The sequence below is a fragment of the Cryptomeria japonica genome, chromosome 3, assembly GCF_030272615.1.
Source record: "Cryptomeria japonica chromosome 3, Sugi_1.0, whole genome shotgun sequence".
In the NCBI taxonomy this organism is placed as follows: domain Eukaryota; kingdom Viridiplantae; phylum Streptophyta; class Pinopsida; order Cupressales; family Cupressaceae; genus Cryptomeria; species Cryptomeria japonica.
This window is the reverse complement of record NC_081407.1, coordinates 393829251-393847723: the sequence shown is the minus strand read 5'-3', so window position 1 is coordinate 393847723 and position 18473 is coordinate 393829251. Positions and strand designations below refer to the sequence as shown.

Below are 18473 nucleotides of genomic sequence, written 5' to 3'. Positions count from 1 at the left end.
CTTTCAAGACAGAGATGATCATGACATGAAAAGAGGAAGGCAACCCTTTCCCTCCTGAAAAGATAGTACTACCCCAAGCAAGAAGACAAGGATGCAAGTTCCCGTTCCGGTTCAAGATGTCTTTACCAATCCAGAATACTTCAAGTTCTAGCAACCTGAAGCGACATGAAGATCATCACAGACAAAGGATGATGCAGTTAGAGTCGCGTCTTTAGACACATGGAATAGTTTTAGTTATGCATTTGTAATTTTGTTTTGACAAGTTACATGGTAAAAAATAACTTTGTAATCGCAAGTTAACTCATTACTTGCACTTTTGTAATTACATGTAAAGCAACCACAAGTTGTGTTCAATTAGGACTATAGTTGGAATAAGTCATAGTTAGTTATTGAATAAGTCTTGGTGGTTGAGATAATCTCTCAAGTTAGTTAGGATCCTCCTACCTTTTTTTCAAGGCTCCTCTTCTATAAATACTTGAGGGGGTCTATTGTAATTTTTATCTTTTTGGAGAGCAAGCAAAAACTCTGCCAAATTTACAGCAAAGAAGTCTTTGAGCTTTTATGTGTAAATTGAAAGATTGAAAGGAATAGAAGAAAATTACTCAAGCTTTGAGTCTTTGTGCTACATTCTTGAGTTGGTGTTCCATATTTCCTTCTTTGCAAGTGTTTCTTTGAGAGCTTAATCGAATTTGATTTGCAGTCTTTGAGCTGCAAGTATTGAAGATTAATTTAATTAAAGTAGAAGTTCTATTGGAAAAAGCTGTAAGCCTTTGTTCTTACACTTGTTCTTAAACATAATTTAGAAGTAGATTGTGTGGGAAATAGCTGTGAGTCTTTGAGTTTACACTACTTCTCATTGTTTTAAAGAAGAAAAGAATAAGGCATTTCAGTCTTTGAGCTGTCATAACTTGTTCTTTATAGCATTAGTGTAGAAAAGGGTAGATAGGACTTCATATAATCAAGTCTTTGAGCTTGATATTGTCGTCCTGTCCCAAAGGAAGTGATGGAAGTGTTTGCGCTTTCAGGAAACTTCATTTCCTTTCTCTCATTTCATTTGAAAGTGGTTAATGCTGTTTATATTCAATTGCTATCCTTTTCTGTGAAGAGAAAAGGATATTGTCTTTCTTGAAAAAAGAAGAAAGATTGCTGTCCCATCCTATTTTATTTTCTCAGTTGTAGTTAGATAGGGGGAGCCTTCCCTTAATTAGAAGAGTTTTACTCACAAGTTGTGGTTGAAACCACAATTTTGTATATTTCCCCAAGTGTACAAAATTTTCAACCAACAATAGGTAACCTTGATGTCCGTTTGAAGAATCCAGCTCATGCCGAAGAATCCCTTGCTGAGTTAGCCTCCTATGGCCTATAGGAACATTTCCCAGGGAAATGCTTTGATCACGACAATCTAGCGAAGAGAGCCTACGGCAGGCGCTACAGAGCAAAGGAGTCAGTTGAAGATTATTGGAAGAATTGCTTTGATGACTATGAAGTTCGACGACGCGAATATTCAAGTCTAAGTGTGCAGCAAATGCGATTGTATGAATACCGTCGGGTCTTGGACTAGCTAACAGATTCTGGAAATTGCTTACAGGTCCGAGAATTTGAGGCAGTAAGACATCTCTTGCCGGGCATCGATTGGTCACAAGATCCAATCACTGATTTTGAGGCAGTCATGGCAGCCCTAGGGAAGTACACTGATCAGCGGTTGCACCAACAAATTGAGCCGCTAATTCATGAGGGAGTCCAGTTCACCTACCACATGATGGGTAGCCTTGATTCTCAGTCCTCTGAAGATGAGGGAACCTCAAGTGCACCTAAGGAAGAGGTTGAAAAGACCGAAAAAAGGAAGAAGGCTAAAGCTAGTAGAGGGAGTCAGACATGTAAAAGGACAAGAAGGGAGAAGATCCCTATTAGGAGACCGAAGGTGACTTCATCATCAAAAGACCCCAGTTCATTTGATGATGTAATAGAACTAGATTATATACCTGCTCCGCCTTCGCAGAGCGATGTTGATGCATTCGGAGCTGATGATCCTCCTGCACAAGACATGATAAATACAAAGGTGAGGGTCATTGAGGCTGCCGAACCTAAGAATCAAGTTGAGGAAGGAGAAATTCCGTCTACTCAGGGGGTTGAATTGCATGAACCCACCCAGGGGAGTCACCACGAATTACAACTGCATAGTACTGCCAAGGATGACTCCATTGTTGAGGGAGAGCAAATGACAGAGGAGACTCGCGAGCCTGAAAGGACTGAAGAACAACCATCACATGAAGATACCAGACAGTTGTTCAACAAAGTAGGAGAGAATTCAGCTGCAAGCAAGGGACTTGACACTTCCTTGACTCCTCCTGTAACAGAGCAGCTACAAATATGCAATGAGCCAGCTGAAAACATTAAAGAGAAGAGTGGGAATCTAACCACAGCATCTGGGCAGACCATACCTCAAGATTGGTTAGTTGCTCGAGTTCAACGAAAGGCAGCAACCAAACCACCCATCGACTTGGAGGACATTTTCTCGCGCATAGACGAAGCCAAGTCCAAGGAGAAGAAAAAGCCTAAAGCATATTCCCAGATAACCAAAGATGAACAAAGGAACCGTACCCTCCATATCGCCACCCCGCTTGCTGATAAGCCAACAGATCAAGTTACACTGGCTGATTTTAGCATCACAACCGTCCCGATCGGACAAGCCACCAAGGAACAGGAAAGGGAGGAGTTCAAGGACTCCGTGCAAAATATGCTCAGACAACTTGAAGAGATAATGACTGAAAAGGACATGTATCGAGTTTGTGCTAAGCAGGCCGAGGTGTACATTGATCAACTACTGAGACCATTGCATAATGCCCCCAAATCCCATATTCCCCCTACAACATTGGCGCAAAGGACCACCACAGAATTTGAAGGAGTACGAGATATCGCCAAGGCCGTCAAAGAATGGATGCGAAGCATTAAAGCGAGGGGAGAACAAATCATTGGAGAGGTAAAGGAAATGGCGGCTCGAGGTAAAGCGGGAGTGCCTCAAATTTCATGAGGTAGTCGCTACAACTCTTCCTCTCGTAAGGGCTCTCTTCTGGACCCAAGCACAGATTCCTACATTGCCTGCCATCTTGGACCCCCACGACATCAACATTTTTAAAGAATGGTATTGGACCATCACTATGAAGAGGGAGACAAGAGAAACCATTGACAAATAACAGGCGAAATGCGACCAAATTTTGAAGAACATGGAGGAACTCGACAAGATAATCCTCTGGTCAATGGTTTTCGGTTGGAAGAATGATCTGTCCGATGACGTAGTGCAACCGGACTGGGAGGAAAGATTGAGAATAGATAAGATCGTCTACTCCACTGAGGATCTGAATTTTGCTGGTAAATTACATTCAAACATTTTGCGCTTTGAGGTTAATCGGTCCAGCGAGTAGGATGGTTTAAAACATGTAGATTGTCATCTAGAGGGCATGCAGTATAAAATATGTCATCCCCCTATGCCTCAGTTCACGGTGCTGTTCCAGTTGTGCATCAAGTTCCAAGAGTATGTCCGTGAAGAACGTGCAGCAGGTCGGGACCTTTAGAAAGAGTATTTGCATGGCGAAGATGAATTTTTAGTAAAGGAATATGCAGCTGGAAAGGAAAAAGTGCTTTCTTAAAATACATTTTTATTTTAAAATTGAAAAAGCACTTTTTGGCCAAAAGTTCATATTTGACTGCCAAGTCAACTATAAACTTTAAACTCTATGCATGTGCACTTTTTGAATTGTTATGGATAGTTTTTAATTACCTTTTTTAGGTAGTTATTGCTTCCCTTTGGGTGGTTGTTGATATTTACCTTCCATTTATGGGTATGAGTACCTTTTTGAACAGATGAATCTGGGCCACTTGTTTAGTTAAATCTTGGCCATTCATCTATTTAAAGGGACTAGTTTTCCCTTATTTTGTAAGACGTTCAAGGATTGTTGTTGAAGCTTTGGCGAAATTTACACAGGATTAATGGAAAATTAAGGCTGTTTTCATTTCTTTGTGAGTGCATGGTCTCGTTCACCATTTAAATTATTCTATTATGTCATTTATTTTTTCAATAGCATTTTAGGATAAACATCTGATAGAATCCTCGCTGTTCATACCATTAAGGACTGACTGATTGTCATTCCCTTTGCATGGTTAATCTAAACCCTCTCACATGCCCAGTTCGGTTATTAAACAGTTAGTGAAGGAATGTTAAAATTCTGAATTTATGTTTAATAGCATGAAAATCTAGTTTCCCTTGAAGATTGCACTAGATTCTTACAAACATTGTGCTTACATAGCTGATAGTGTTAAATTTGGTTATTTGGAGGTGTCTGTCTGTTTTTCTTGAACATGCTATCTAGTTAATTAGTCTGATTTTCTGTATCTCTTTTCCCTATCCCCTTTTTTCCCTTGTTTTTTACTAAGAAGAAACCCACAGTCCTGCTGAATTAGTATCAATCCAACTGAAATCAACCAATAACGAGACTGTTAGAATTTTAGGGAACTCACCCGAAAGTTTTTCATCTCATCGTAAGTCCCCTTTGTGTTTCCAGCAAAACACATCAAACCACTGAGTTATCCTGCAGTCAAGACTTGGCAATCAAAACCTTGAGGTCGTCCCCTTTGATCAACAAAACCAGCATTAGGGATTTCCTTATCTCAAGAGAGGATAGGATACTTAGCGAGTATATTCTATTCTGCGTTGGCCGGATGGAGTCGTAGCAATGCGATTTCAGACACGTCAACAATAGGGACGACCAAGAAATGTTAAGAGGGGATGTGAATCTTTGGAAGTTTAAAAGAGCGACACTTAAGGTAGAATTAACTTTCGACTTGGGGATTGGGAATGCAAATTAATGGTAGGAGAGTAAGAGGAACACTGATTGTTCGAAGGTCTTACGAACTTGACTTTGAGGTAGAATTAAGTTTTGGACTTAAAGGATTGGGAATGTGATTGAATGATAGGAAAGCAAGAGAAACTTTGAAAGTCTGATAGAACAAGACATAACCACTTCTAGGTTTTGGAGTTCAAAGGTAGTAGAGACATGTGAATGGTTTGAGAGTAAATGAAACCCTCATAATCTGAAAAGATGACAAATACAACACTTAGGCAAATATACACTTTAGACTTTGGGAATCAGGGATGCTTGTGAATGGTAGGAAAGCAAGAGAAACTCGGAAAGCCCAACAAAACAAGACTTAGCCACTTTTATGTTTTGGGCTTTAGAGATTGGAGACATGGGTGAATGGTATGAGAGCATGGAAAACCTTGACAGTAAAAAGGTTGACAAATAGAAAACTTAGATAAATATACACTTTGGACTTCAGGGATCAAGTATGCTTAAAAGAGGTAAGAATGCAAGGCAAACCCTGATAGTTTGAAAAACTTAGGAGTTGATACTAGGCTCTTTTACAAGGCTTCTAGGTGGGCTTTTGGTAGCAAAAAGGAAGGCATGCAAGGATGGATACCCCCGAAATTTCAAACTCAAAGAAACACAACACTTAGCAGATTTTGAAAGGATTGGAGAGGGGAGTCAATATGGGAAGGGAGGGTATGAAGGTGTGAGCAGAATGAAACTCAAAAGCTCTAACACCTTTCACACAGCCAATTTTAGGTTTTTCAACTTGCGTATTTGACTACGACATGAAAGGGAAGATGAATGCAACAACCAGAGGCATAAATCATGCAAAACGACCTATTTAGCATTTCTCAGATTGGTTATCATCAGTGAGCAATGAAGGGGGCATGAAATGAGATTAGGATCCTAGCCCTATGTATTCCTTATTTATCAACTTAGTTGGCTATGTTTTGCTTTATTTTGATTGCTCAGTTCCAAGATTCTTTAAAATTGCTTCATCATATTTGGCTGCAAAGAAGTGCCTATTAGTTGTTGATGACGGCTCTGTTGATGAAGTGGGGCATTTGCTGAAACAGAACTGTAAATGCTAGTTTGATTAAGGATGTAATTTCCAGATCATCCTCTCTCTCTTATTGGCGGAAACTAATTCTCACTTATAATTTAGTAATTTACCCCTGCAATCTAGACACATATTTGAATCCCAGGACTTATTGGAATGAGGACTTTTCCTTCCATAATGCTCAGATGTACTATTGTACCACATTTTTCTCTTGTATGACTTGATTTGTGGCAATTCAGACATTATTTTTCATTTGGTGAAGATGTTTATTTTATGGTGCAGGTTACAATTAGTAGGGCTCTTGGAACAGTGTGACATTGAACTTGTTGAATTTGGCTCTCTTTCTTTCTCCAAATGTATATGCCACTTTGGCTGGTATTTTGTTTTTGTGGAAACGAGATAGATTCATAGTTACCTTACTATATGTTTCTGTGGTAAAAAGATAGATTCATAGTTACCTTACTGTATGTTTTCACCTTTTTACTTTTGGAAAAATCCTATTAATCAACCACCATAGCAAAGGATAAATGATACTCTTCTACTAGTTGAGCAGAAATTGTGAACTTTATTTCCACACTTTTCTGACTTAGTGCTGTTCTTAAAATGTTTGTGATCTATTCAGGGTTTTGTATAAGTGGACCTATTCTTATGTTCATAAATTTGCAGGAAGAGAAAGAAAATTCATTGCAAGCCTTCCTTTCACACTTCCTTCAAGTATTTGAAGATTGGAGACCTGCTGAATGGCAGAATCAGACTTCTGATGTAGCCACCCTATCACTGCCCTCACGAGGCACCTCATGCAATGGAGATTCCATGAAAGGCTGTGCAACTGGTCATCCAACAAGAGTTATTCTGGCATTAACACAAGAAATGAAGAGCCTAATTTCTTATGTTATGGAATGTAAGCTTACTTATATTTATAAATTGATTAACTTCAAAATTACGAATCCTTGAGATTGCATTATCTATTTTTGGGCTTTACAAATTGAATGAATTTAATATGTTTTGCTTGCATTATTCTCCCATGAAGCTTGGTAGTAAGGGATTTGGTTATAGTTTGCACATATGAGCAATTGCACCTTTATGTATGTCAGATACTGATAGATCATTTCCTTTACCATTTTCTATGTTAAAACCACTTACATATTATAGGAAGATCTGAATCATGGTATCCGAGATGAAGTATGCAGATCTGGTTTGCAGCTTACCTGGTTAGGATACTCTCTGATGTCTTCTTTCCCAACTTCTGTTATTATAATTACTATTTTTGTGTGTACTCTAATGTCATTATTTAATCTATGCAGCTTACATAGGTCCTATCTTTATTTTCTGATAAAAATAGAAAAATATATATTTTAAAAGGCTGGGTGTTAGGAATTCAGAATTAAAAATAAAACAATAGTTGGTTTCACCATATGGGGGAATGCATTTTCATAAAAGGGTGTTGTAACCCCTTGAGACACTTGGCAGATTCATCGTGATAGATGGCATGACAAGATTGTGTTACAAGATGAATTGTGGTAGTTTTTAGGAAGGAATTTCACTTTTACGTTATATGATATTTAGAGGGAATGGGGTGTTGGAATTTGTCGTCTCTTGCTGCTATAAAATAAATTACTTTAATATATTTCTTTTATAGCTTGAGCATTACGTTCAACTATCAATTTAAGGATAAAAATCCTTGGATTCGGAGATTGGAGGAAATACCCCTTTGTTTTCTTGGAGAATTGGTTTCTTGAGGGCAATCTCATCTAGAGTTTGTATATGTACTAAGAACTTTAGTTTAATTTTCCAGCAAAGCATTTGTGTTTGGAGCAGCAGCATATTGTGATAGCAGATTTATTTCATCTTTGCATGTCTATTTGAGATGTTCTGGCATATTTGAATATTAATATTCAGCTCCAATGTGTTTGTATTTCAATTGTTCATCCAATCTGTTGCTATATCTTTTATATATTGTTATTTGAGAAAATAAGATAATTAGAAATCACAATTCATCCATTGTATGTTCTCATCTCTCCCTCACGGGATGATCAAAAAGTGCTAAATAACAATATTTATTCATTGTATGCTCTGATCTCTTCCTCATGGGATTTTGGCAATCAGAAAGTGGTAAATATCTTATATTAAAATTTTTGAGTTCATCACGTGGAATCATTATCAGTATGAATTGAATTTTATGTTAACCAAGCCTTATTTATTGTTATTTGAGTGTATGGTAGACTGTAGTTTCCTTGCATTAGTTTAAGAGAGAGATTGGTTATTAACTCTATAGAGACTAGTGTATTTATTGGGTTTTGTCATATGGGATTGAAGACAAAAGACTTCATCCTTAAATGGTCTCATTTACCTTAAATTGATTGTATTGCTTGTGGGGAGTTTGAAAAGGGTTCTCTTATAGACATAACTGAAGATGTATTGTACTTTAGATCCAAGAGGGTGCTCAGTAAAAGGAAATCTCATTATCAAGGGGGATGCCCCATTTTATTTACAAGCTCATCACTTTCTCCTGAACTGATGTAGCTATGCCACTGTCCAATCTATCAACACATGGATTTAATGGAGTACTTACCAACTATCTTATTTGAACGAAAAATAAGTACATGTGTGCTCAACCTACGGAAAACACAATAATACTGATTGAAAAGAGGAAACAAACAATCTTGCACACACACAAAAACAAGTGTAATACATATACATCTATAGAAATCCTCTTGTAGGAAGACGACTCCAATAAGAGTGAGCTATGCTCCCAATACCATTAATCCACAATGTACAATGAAATATATAGACTCGGCAGGGCGTACAATACCCGATTGGCATTGTCTTGAAGAAACATAACATGCATCAACTAATTCCATAAAGTAGTTATTCCAGACACAGATGTATCTGACAATGCCTCCACTCTCACACAAATGCAGGTCATGGATGCACACCATGCACTACTACTTGTAAGGATTTTGATGGCTACTTTACATGCAATACATTATTCAACAGTCATGTTGGAACAATGGCCGATACTGTTAACAGTTAAAGTAATATTGTAATATGGCTATAATGGTCATCTTAGTCTTTTAGTTTCTTCCTAGAATGTTTCCTTGTTTCTGTTTTCGATTGTTTTCGTTATGGAAATATCCTCTTGTAATTTTCTATATAAGGACTACTCGTCTCCTTTGTTTAATAGATCAATCAGTTATCATTTCATGATATCAGAGCATAGGTTCTTTTTTGGTGAATTTTGCGAATTTTTATAATTAAAAAATTGTGGTCTTTACCTAGAAATTTCTAGAAGTTTTTTGCCCAATTTTTTAAAGTGAAATTGAGGGTTTCAGTTTTTGGTGAATTTTTAATAAAATTCATGGGTTCCTTTCCTGAAAATTTGTCAAACATTTTTTAGAAGTTTTTCGTGATTTTTTAAATAAAAGCATGGGTTTATAATATTGAAGATCATGGGTAACTTGAAAGTTTTGTTTCAGAATATTGCAAATTTGTGGTCAGAAAAAAATCAAGGGTTTTTTTTTGTCTGGAAAAATCGTAGGTGATCTTTTATGCAAGGGCCACAACTGGATTTTTCATGCCTGTTGAAAATCGCACAAAACTTTGTTTTTTTTGCACAAAACAAAGCTTTTTGTTGATTTTTTCACAAAATTGTGTTGTGATTTCAACATCACATTGAGGGTTTGATGATTTTTCCACAAAATCATGGCACTGTCTTATAGCAACTTTTTGACAATTTTTGGACAAAATCATAGGTTTCAATTTTTTTGCCGCTTTTTTGATCCACAAAAATCAAAGTTTTTTGAGAAGCTGATCTCGATTTCCGTGTCTGTGGATAGTGAGAGGGACGGTTCTACAGAAAGCAATTAACTGATCAGAAGTCCAACCAAGGAGGGTCTTAGCAATAGGTCCATGTCGCAGAGCATCTATAGGAGAAGGGGGCAGCCTTCTATGCATTCATGGCCAAATGACCTGCAAATTATGTCAAGTCTTCTGTAGGGTAGTTAGTAGAGTGACCATTAAGTGAGGGTATTAAAGTAATATTGTTATATTGCTATAATGGTCATCCATAATTTGAATTTGTTGAAGACAAAACTTCCTTTGGAATTATGTTGGAGCAAACTTTGTTTACCTAAGGCTGGAGTATTCTCTTGAGTTGCTCTTCAAGGAAGTATCTTAACTGCTGAATGGTTCAGAAAAAATGGGATTTGAAGGACCTTCTAGATGCCTTATGCAAGAATGTTGAAGAAGCAATGGATCATATATTGCTCAGCTACCCATATTCACAAGCTGGTTGGTGGTGGCTATGTGCTCGATTAGGATGGATCATTACACTTCCAAATGATATACTAAGTTTGTTCAAAGGCTGCCCACAAGGTAGAGGGCAAAATCTCTTTGGAAACCTTTGGATATGCAATCCATCAATCCTTTTATGGGAATTATGGAAAGAGTGAAATAGAAGGGTCTCCCAAAACAAGGATTTGGCAAGGGAGAGCTTACTAAATAAGGTGAAAATAGCTATTGTGGAGATGGTCAATAGTAGGAACTCAATCCATATGGCAAAAGGCATCGGATTCACAGAGTGGGATGATAATATGAAGAAGGTTTGGTGTGGCTTGAATATACCCCCTTTCTTCGGCATTGGAGGGGACTCTAGTAGGAAGGCAAGGGAGGCTTGCTCTTGGACTATCCCTCAATTCGAATGGTTCAAATTAAACTTTGATGGAGACTCTTGAGGCAATCTTGGGGTATCTGGAGGTGGTGGGATTATTCACTTTTGGGATGGCTCAATTGTTGCTAGATTCTCTTCGCCTTTGCAGAAGGACACTAATAATATAGCAGAATTCAATGCATTGATAGGACTTCTGTTTTGCAAGGACTTGGAAATCGATAAGATTAAGATCGAGGGAGACTCTGTGGTAGTAGTGAATGCGGTAAGATCCAAAGCTACTCCTAATTGGAGATTGGAATCCTTATTGGAGAGGACTTTGGAAATTTTAGAGTTTTTTGATGATTATTGCATTAATCATATTTACACAAAAGGGAATAGGGCCGTTGACAAATTGGCCAATGCAACGATAGATGGACTTCTTTTCTGCAAATTGGGTCCTATTGATAAATAAGGAGCAGCATGGATGAATAGAAGGATCAATATAGCCAAGTAGTTTTGGGAACTTCATGAATTACTCCAATTATTAGATTGGGTAGACTCAATATCTGGGATATGATTTTGGCATTGGTGGTATGAGAACCTTTTATTCCCCTTTGGTTAGCGCAGTATAAAGTGGATGAATTGAGTTTAAGGTTAGGGTTGATGAGCTGGCCACCTAACCCCTCGAGACAATTCAGCCACACTTCAACAAGTAGAATATGGAATGATTTCTTCTCAACTTCCAAAGTTGTATATTCGCAATTAATGAATAAGACCGGCGACTGGCGTTGCAAACTTGTTTCACACAAGGTTAAGGTCACACAACATCACAACATCGAATGTTTGTTGATTTGCGAAACTTGAAGCATTTCAAAATAATGGAAAAGACAACTTGGCTCCGACTAGTTATGAGGCATTAAATTGTTTTTGTATTGAGAAGAGTGGAGAGATGTAGATTATCTTTCTACAAATACACCTCTTGGCATTGTTGGATGCATTCTTAGTTCTGTATATTCTTTGCACTGTGAAGCTTTCCCGATGGATTCACCAATTAGGCTTATCTCCGAAAAGAGGCAGATGTCCTTTTTAGGCATAGTGACCAACAAATGCCTAGCAGAAATAACGAATCACTCACACCATTTGTTCTTCAATGTGGTTAAGCGGATATTGGGGGATGAATTCATTAGGGCAGATCATAGAGTTAGAGTGAATTCAGACATCCCTGCCTTTTTTCTAACTACTATTTTATCGATGGGGGAGAAGAAGCTTGTCGCTAAGGAGATATGCAAAAGGGTCTTCAAGAATGCCTTTCTGGAAGATATTGATCGAGTGCTCCACAATGTGGACAATAATTTAAACATCCTCTATCCCAAGCACTATTTCCACATCAGATTTTTCAGGTAAGAAGTCCCAAGATTCCTTGTGCTCATTATGGGTGACATGCCTTCGCATATTAGAAAACCCATTGTTGAAACGAGTCTAGATTTCCTCAAAAGACTCGTGTTTCACTTTAGATGGTTTGCTGGTTGATATCATAGTTGAACTACTCGTGACTCGGTTCGACTCGCCAAGCCCCTGGGAAAAAAACTCGGGAAAAACTCAGAAAAACTCGGCGAAAAACTCGGCAACTTAAAAACACGCTTAAACTTAGTAAAAAATGCATTTTTTTTGCAAAATTTAATGAGAAGATGTATCCAATGAGTCAATAAATGATAACACAAAAGAAACAAGCTGATTCTAGATATATTTAAATGCAAAGTGTCTACAAAATCGCATCCTCATGAGGAATGCTAATGGTTGGAAGCCTGGAAGCAAAATAGTAAATTACCAAATAGTTTTTGTAAAAACAAAAGTAAATACATCATTACAAATTACAATTACAACTTCCTCTTCCCAGCTCTAGCAAAAACTTGGGGAGAGGTAGAACTAGAGGGTCTAGACTGTCTAGTCGTATAAGTCTGCTGTGGGACTGGGCGTGACTGTGCCTCCTCGCTTGGTATGGCTGATTGAGACTCATCCTCCATCTTGGATGAAGCTATGTCTCCACCTGCTTTTGGCACTGGCAATGAATCCTCATCCTCATCCTAATCCTCCTCAATGTCATCCAGCCTGAAACCAAATCCACCCCCCTCCTCCATAGCCTGCCTCTCCAAATCAGTGATGTCAGTGTCGGAAAACAATGGAGGCTGCTCCTGTGATGTCCAATCACTGTAAGGATCTATATCATCCAAGTCAATTGGACCACCTTCTAGTTCCTCTACCTTCCTTACGCGCAATCGAAGATTATATTGCACGTAGACAAGGTCATTGAGCTGTTTCTGCGCTAACTTGCTCCTCTTCTTCGTGTGGATTGCTTCAAACAAGCTCCAATTGCGCTCACAATTGGATGAACTGCAAGGCTGACATAAGACTCTGAGGGCAAATTTTTTGAGATGTGGGGTGTTTCCACCCCAATTTCGCCAGCAAGCATCTGCAAAAAAAAATAAAATGGAAAAGTTAGAAAGCAAAGAGAAAAGAGAAAACATAATTTATCAATCATTTTAGTCTTTAGATCCCGAAATCCAAATGGCAAATGTTATACCTGGGGTTTGAGTGGTTCTTCCTCTCCTAGCCAGCTTTGAAGAGAATAGCTTACCCCTTCCTCCCTCATAATTTTGGAGCTCACTCACAATTGGGTCTCTCTCCTCAACATCAGGTACCATTATATTGCACGTAGACAAGGTCATTGAGCTGTTTCTGCGCTAACTTGCTCCTCTTCTTCGTGTGGATTGCTTCAAACAAGCTCCAATTGCACTCACAATTGGATGAACTGCAAGGCTGACATAAGACTCTGAGGGCAAATTTTTTGAGATGTGGGGTGTTTCCACCCCAATTTCGCCAGCAAGCATTTGCAAAAAAAAATAAAATGGAAAAGTTAGAAAGCAAAGAGAAAAGAGAAAACATAATTTATCAATCATTTTAGTCTTTAGATCCCAAAATCCAAATGGCAAATGTTATACCTGGGGTTTGAGTGGTTCTTCCTCTCCTAGCCAGCTTTGAAGAGAATAGCTTACCCCTTCCTCCCTCATAATTTTGGAGCTCACTCACAATTGGGTCTCTCTCCTCAACATCAGGTACCATCCTCTCAATGCATGTACTGAGGCCCTCCATGACTTCTCCATTTGAATCTGAGTAAGAACCTTTGAACCTAAAACGAGGGTTGAGGAAGTACCCTACTGCATGAATGGGTTGGTGGAGCTGATTGTTCCACCTCCTATCAACAATTTCCCAAATGGGATCAAATTTGAGCCTATCTCCCTTGTAGTAATTTTTGATAGACTCCTTGGCCCTATCCATGGCCTCATAAACATATCCCATTGGGGTTTTATCCCCATCCACCAAGCGAAGAACTCGAACCAAGGGCTCTGACACCTACAATTGAAAATTACAAATTACAAAAAGATCAAAATTTAAATAATGAAGTTACAAATTAGTAATGAGAGACTTGAATCAAGAATAACTAAAATTTAAAAATTAAAGTTTTGAAGTAAGTTAGTAACAAGTTAACAACCTTCACAATCTCTGCAGCCCTTTGTGCAAATTGGTTGTCGAAGACTATGCATGCGACATCCTCTCCTTCAGGCTTCTTTGAATAAGGTGAGTTAAGCCATTCTCCACTCACAAACATTTGTTTCAAAGAAGTCAATGCAGCAAGAATGCTTTGCAACGTCAAGGAAATCGTTGCAAACCTTGTGACACCAGCTCTCACCAAATCTTTCCCTTGGGTGTGCTGTCTCATCAAATTTAGGACCCAAGGGTGATTGTAAATATATTTGGTGATCCTCCTTGTATCTTCCACAACTGGAGTCATCCACTCAAGTTTTCCTATGTCCTCCAAAAGAAGGTCAAGGACATGTGCTGCATAAGGTGTCCAAAAAAGAGTGGGGTGCCTCTCTTGGAGGATTCTTCCTGCAAAAGAAGAATTTATTCTTAAGAAATATGCAACCAAGTAAAACAAAGCCACAACAAATGAAAATATTGCTAATGCCTAAAGGTGATAATTCAAAAGGATTCTACCTACTGACACATATGCTACTGCATTATCTGTGATGATTTGCACCACATTCTCTACCCCCACCTCCATGACGACATGCTTCAACATTCCAGCCAATGTTTTTGCATTTTTCACCTTGCTAGAGGCATCAACAAATTTCAAGAACACTACATTGTCCTTGCAAGCAACCTAAAAATTGATGATGGTGCGGTTCTTGCCATCTGTCCACCCATCAGAAAGAATGGTGCAGCCATAATTTGCCCATTCAATTTTTTGATCCTCCATCACTTCTCTTGCCCTAGCAACTGCATTTGTGAGCAACCTGTAAGTGCAAAGTGAAATTAGGTCTTAGTACACAATTTTGATTTAATAAACAAGAAATTTAAAAAATAATTAAAAATGAAATCAAGTGGACTATGTAGTAATTTACTAACCTCCCACTCAAATCCCTGCGAGAAGGGGCCTTGTACCCCCTTCCTGAAACTGTCATAGCAGTCACCAAATTCAGCCAATAAGCATGCTCCGCCACATTGAATGCAATGTTGTAAGTACCAAAAATCAGCAACTGCAATGTCAGTTTTCTCATGTACCTCCTTATTCCATCCAGTGGCCTCTAATGATGGTTGTGCTCTAGGTGTGTTCTTGGGCACAAAATAATCACCTATCGACCTTGATCGATGTGATGGAAGTGGAACAGTGCCAGGTACTCTACTAGAGGAAGCAAAAGCAATGGGCAAGGTGATGGTGGGTTTGCGGATATGTGGCCACGCTGAGAGCCCACTATGCCCTCAAGTGTTTTTTGTTCCTCTTCAAGGTCAATAGAAACACCTCGAGATTCAGCTATGGCTGATCTCATGGCTAGCTTTGCCCTCTCCCTTTGCAATTTCTTTTCTTCCCTAGTTGCAAGTAGGGCATTCATTTGTCTTTTTATTTCTTCACTGGTCCCAGGGCATGCTCTAGCATCATGCCTATCTATTCCTGCAAGGTGGTATTTGAGGCGGTTGATGCCTCCATGAAGTATTCTCTCACACTTTATGCATATAATTGACCTAGGATCGGGTCCCTCATAGGCATACCTCCATGCCCCATCTCTAGCACCTCTAGGATGGGTGCCTATATATCCAGATGGGCATGGATCTAGTGGCCATTGCTCCCTTGCCATGATTAATGCTTACTTAACCTACACATACAAAGTGAAAAAAAAAATTAACATTTTAGTTAAATAATTTAGCACTAAGCAAACTATCTACATTAGTTTAAATAAATTTAGACATCATTCGAAGTTTTTTTAAAAAAAAAGTAGGGTTTGATTTTTTTTTTGAAAACTAGATTCTTCAAAGAAATTGTGAAAATTCAACAAAACTTGTTTTAAATCTTGTGTAAATAACTTAGAAATGATTTAGAGTACCTAGGAATCATTTGTAATCAATCTAAATGCAACAAAAAATAAACAAATTGTTTTCAAAAAGCATAGAAAAAAAAAAAAAAAACTTACTTGGGAATCTGATTTTCCCTTCAAATCCCCTTCAAATCCACTTGGAATCACTCAATAATCACTCCAAATCACCTTGCAAGCCCTTCCAAGTGAGTTTCCCCCTTCTCAGCCCAAAACCATATCGAAAAACAAAAAATGAATGTATTTTTTGCCGTTTTCGGCTGTTATGGAAACGCTGCCGAGTTTTTGGCAAAAACTCGCCAAAAACTTGGCGAGTTTCCTGGCATTACTACTCGCCAGGTCCAAAAACTCGGCGAGTTTTTGTCACTCGCCGAGTTTTCGGCGAGTATGTCATCTATGGTTGATATCATTAGTGATGCGGTTGATGAAGAGGCTGATTGGGTTGTGGTATTCAAACATGATGAAGGGATCGATGCCATGGGAAGTGAAGACTCTATTGATGCAGAGCCATATATGGAGATGGAAGCTGTGGAGGTTGTTGCGGCTTTAGTAGAACAAGCTCATCAAGCCTCTCATCATAGCTTAGATGTGGCTAAGGCTGGTCCTTCTGATGCTCCAACTTTCTGTGTTAATGACCTATTATTGAAGTTGTTTATGTTTTTCTTCATGGTTTGTTAATATGCTTTGTCCTATTTTGTAGTAGTATGGAGATCTTTCTGAAACTATGATCAAAATTTTGTCTAGTATGTATAGGAGCATGGTCTTTTGAGAAAGGATAGATGTTTTTTGTATGCATCTCTTGATTGGGCATCATGATTTGGGTTTGAAACAGTGTTCGACTCTCTGCTCTGTAAATTTTTTTGGTAATTAATGCAATACCTTATATGGCCTCGGCCTATAATCGATAAAAAAATAAAAATAAAATTCCTAAATATATACATTAAATATTTAATATATACATTTAAATGAAATATTAATAACTAATAATGCTTATAACCTTTACAAGTTCTAACTTTTTAATTTTACATTATTTTTAATTTACAATTTTATTGCATTATGATTAATAGATAAACTATTAAACAATATTCTAATATAATATATATTAGTTTATACTATTATCCTAATACTGATTTATAAAAAAATAATTACTTGCGCCAATGGTTATGTTAAAATATTGTTATTCTAGTATTAATCTTTTTATTTCATTATATTTATAAACTAATAATATAAATATTCTTGCATTATTTAGTATATTTATTTATATTGTTATTTGTGTATACCTTGTAATTTTAAATGGTCGCATTCTTCTGTCCCCACCTTTTGGTCACATTCTTTTGCTGCCTCTTATTTTGGTTGCCCTACGGCATGAGCCAATCATGACGCACATCTTCTCGACAAGACAAAACTATGTAATTGTTTTCAGATTGAAAGCTTGGATTCAAGAATAAAAACTATGGTGTGGGGTTTTTTTTTGAGTTAAGACAAGAGATTCAAATCTTGTGCAATTCTGTGCAGACTCTGATTCCAGGATATTTCCTACCCAAATGGCTTAGGTTTTGGATGATTCAGTAACTTAAGAATTTTGCATTAGTTGAGAGCAGTTTTGCCCAATCGTTAGTCTTATGTCTAAATATGTTAAGCACATTGAGGAGAGCTTGAGATGGAAGTTGACACCTGATGAGAGCTTCTTATGTCCCAGTTTATTTCATTTTTTAACCTTTCACATATGCCTTAATATGCACCTTGATATTCCATTTTTATACTATATAATGTATTTTTACCACCATTATGTTGCATATGATTAAATATAAATAAGGGATAGTTTAATACCATGTTTATATAAAATAAGATAAGATAAATATTAAATTGTATTTATTTATATTGGTTGTCATTTTAGCAGTGGATGCTAAAATGAAGTTTTTGTGATCAACGTAGATCGTTGTTTCTTTTCCTAGTATGTAGTGTTTCTGTTACTTATCTGTGAGATATCTTTGAATTGTTGTGGTGAAGGTTTCATTATGGAAAATGATTGGATGGTTATGCTAAGTGAGGACTACTCCAAGTGCATATTCAGAGGTGTTGGTGTCAATCTTTAATGGTTGCTAAAGATTTGGTAATGCAAGCACTAACATGGAACAAAGTTTGCATTTTAGTTTGTCAAATGCTCTTTGTTGTGTGGCCAGCTAGATGAATTTTTCTTTTCCAATATCTTGAGTGATCTGATTCAATATTCTAGTGACTTGAAAAACCAAGTAGGAACCTTCTATAGAAGTTTGCTAATCCGAAGAAGCTTTGAAGTTTTGTGAGATTCTTTGAGTAGGCTACTCTTCTATGATGTGGATATTGGCTAGGTTCGCATGTACTTACTTTGCTGCTACATCGTATCCTAGATATTGTATCTCTCACATGGCAAATGAACCTCTTTTTAGTTGCCACAATGTGTGAAACACTTGTTGGTAGTGGTCTAGATG

At 37.7% G+C, this 18473-nt stretch overlaps 1 protein-coding gene across 7 annotated transcripts in view; it reads left to right on the top strand.

Annotated features, from left to right (window-relative positions):
- LOC131047875 (BEACH domain-containing protein B) overlaps positions 1–18473 on the top strand; it is a 273465-nt gene that overhangs the window by 58559 nt on the left and 196433 nt on the right. For all 7 annotated transcript variants that reach the window (XM_057981681.2, XM_057981678.2, XM_057981679.2 and 4 more), the window contains exon 4: positions 6592–6826. In XM_057981681.2, coding sequence (XP_057837664.2) covers positions 6592–6826 — 235 coding nt within the window. The remainder of the gene's footprint in view (positions 1–6591; positions 6827–18473) is intronic.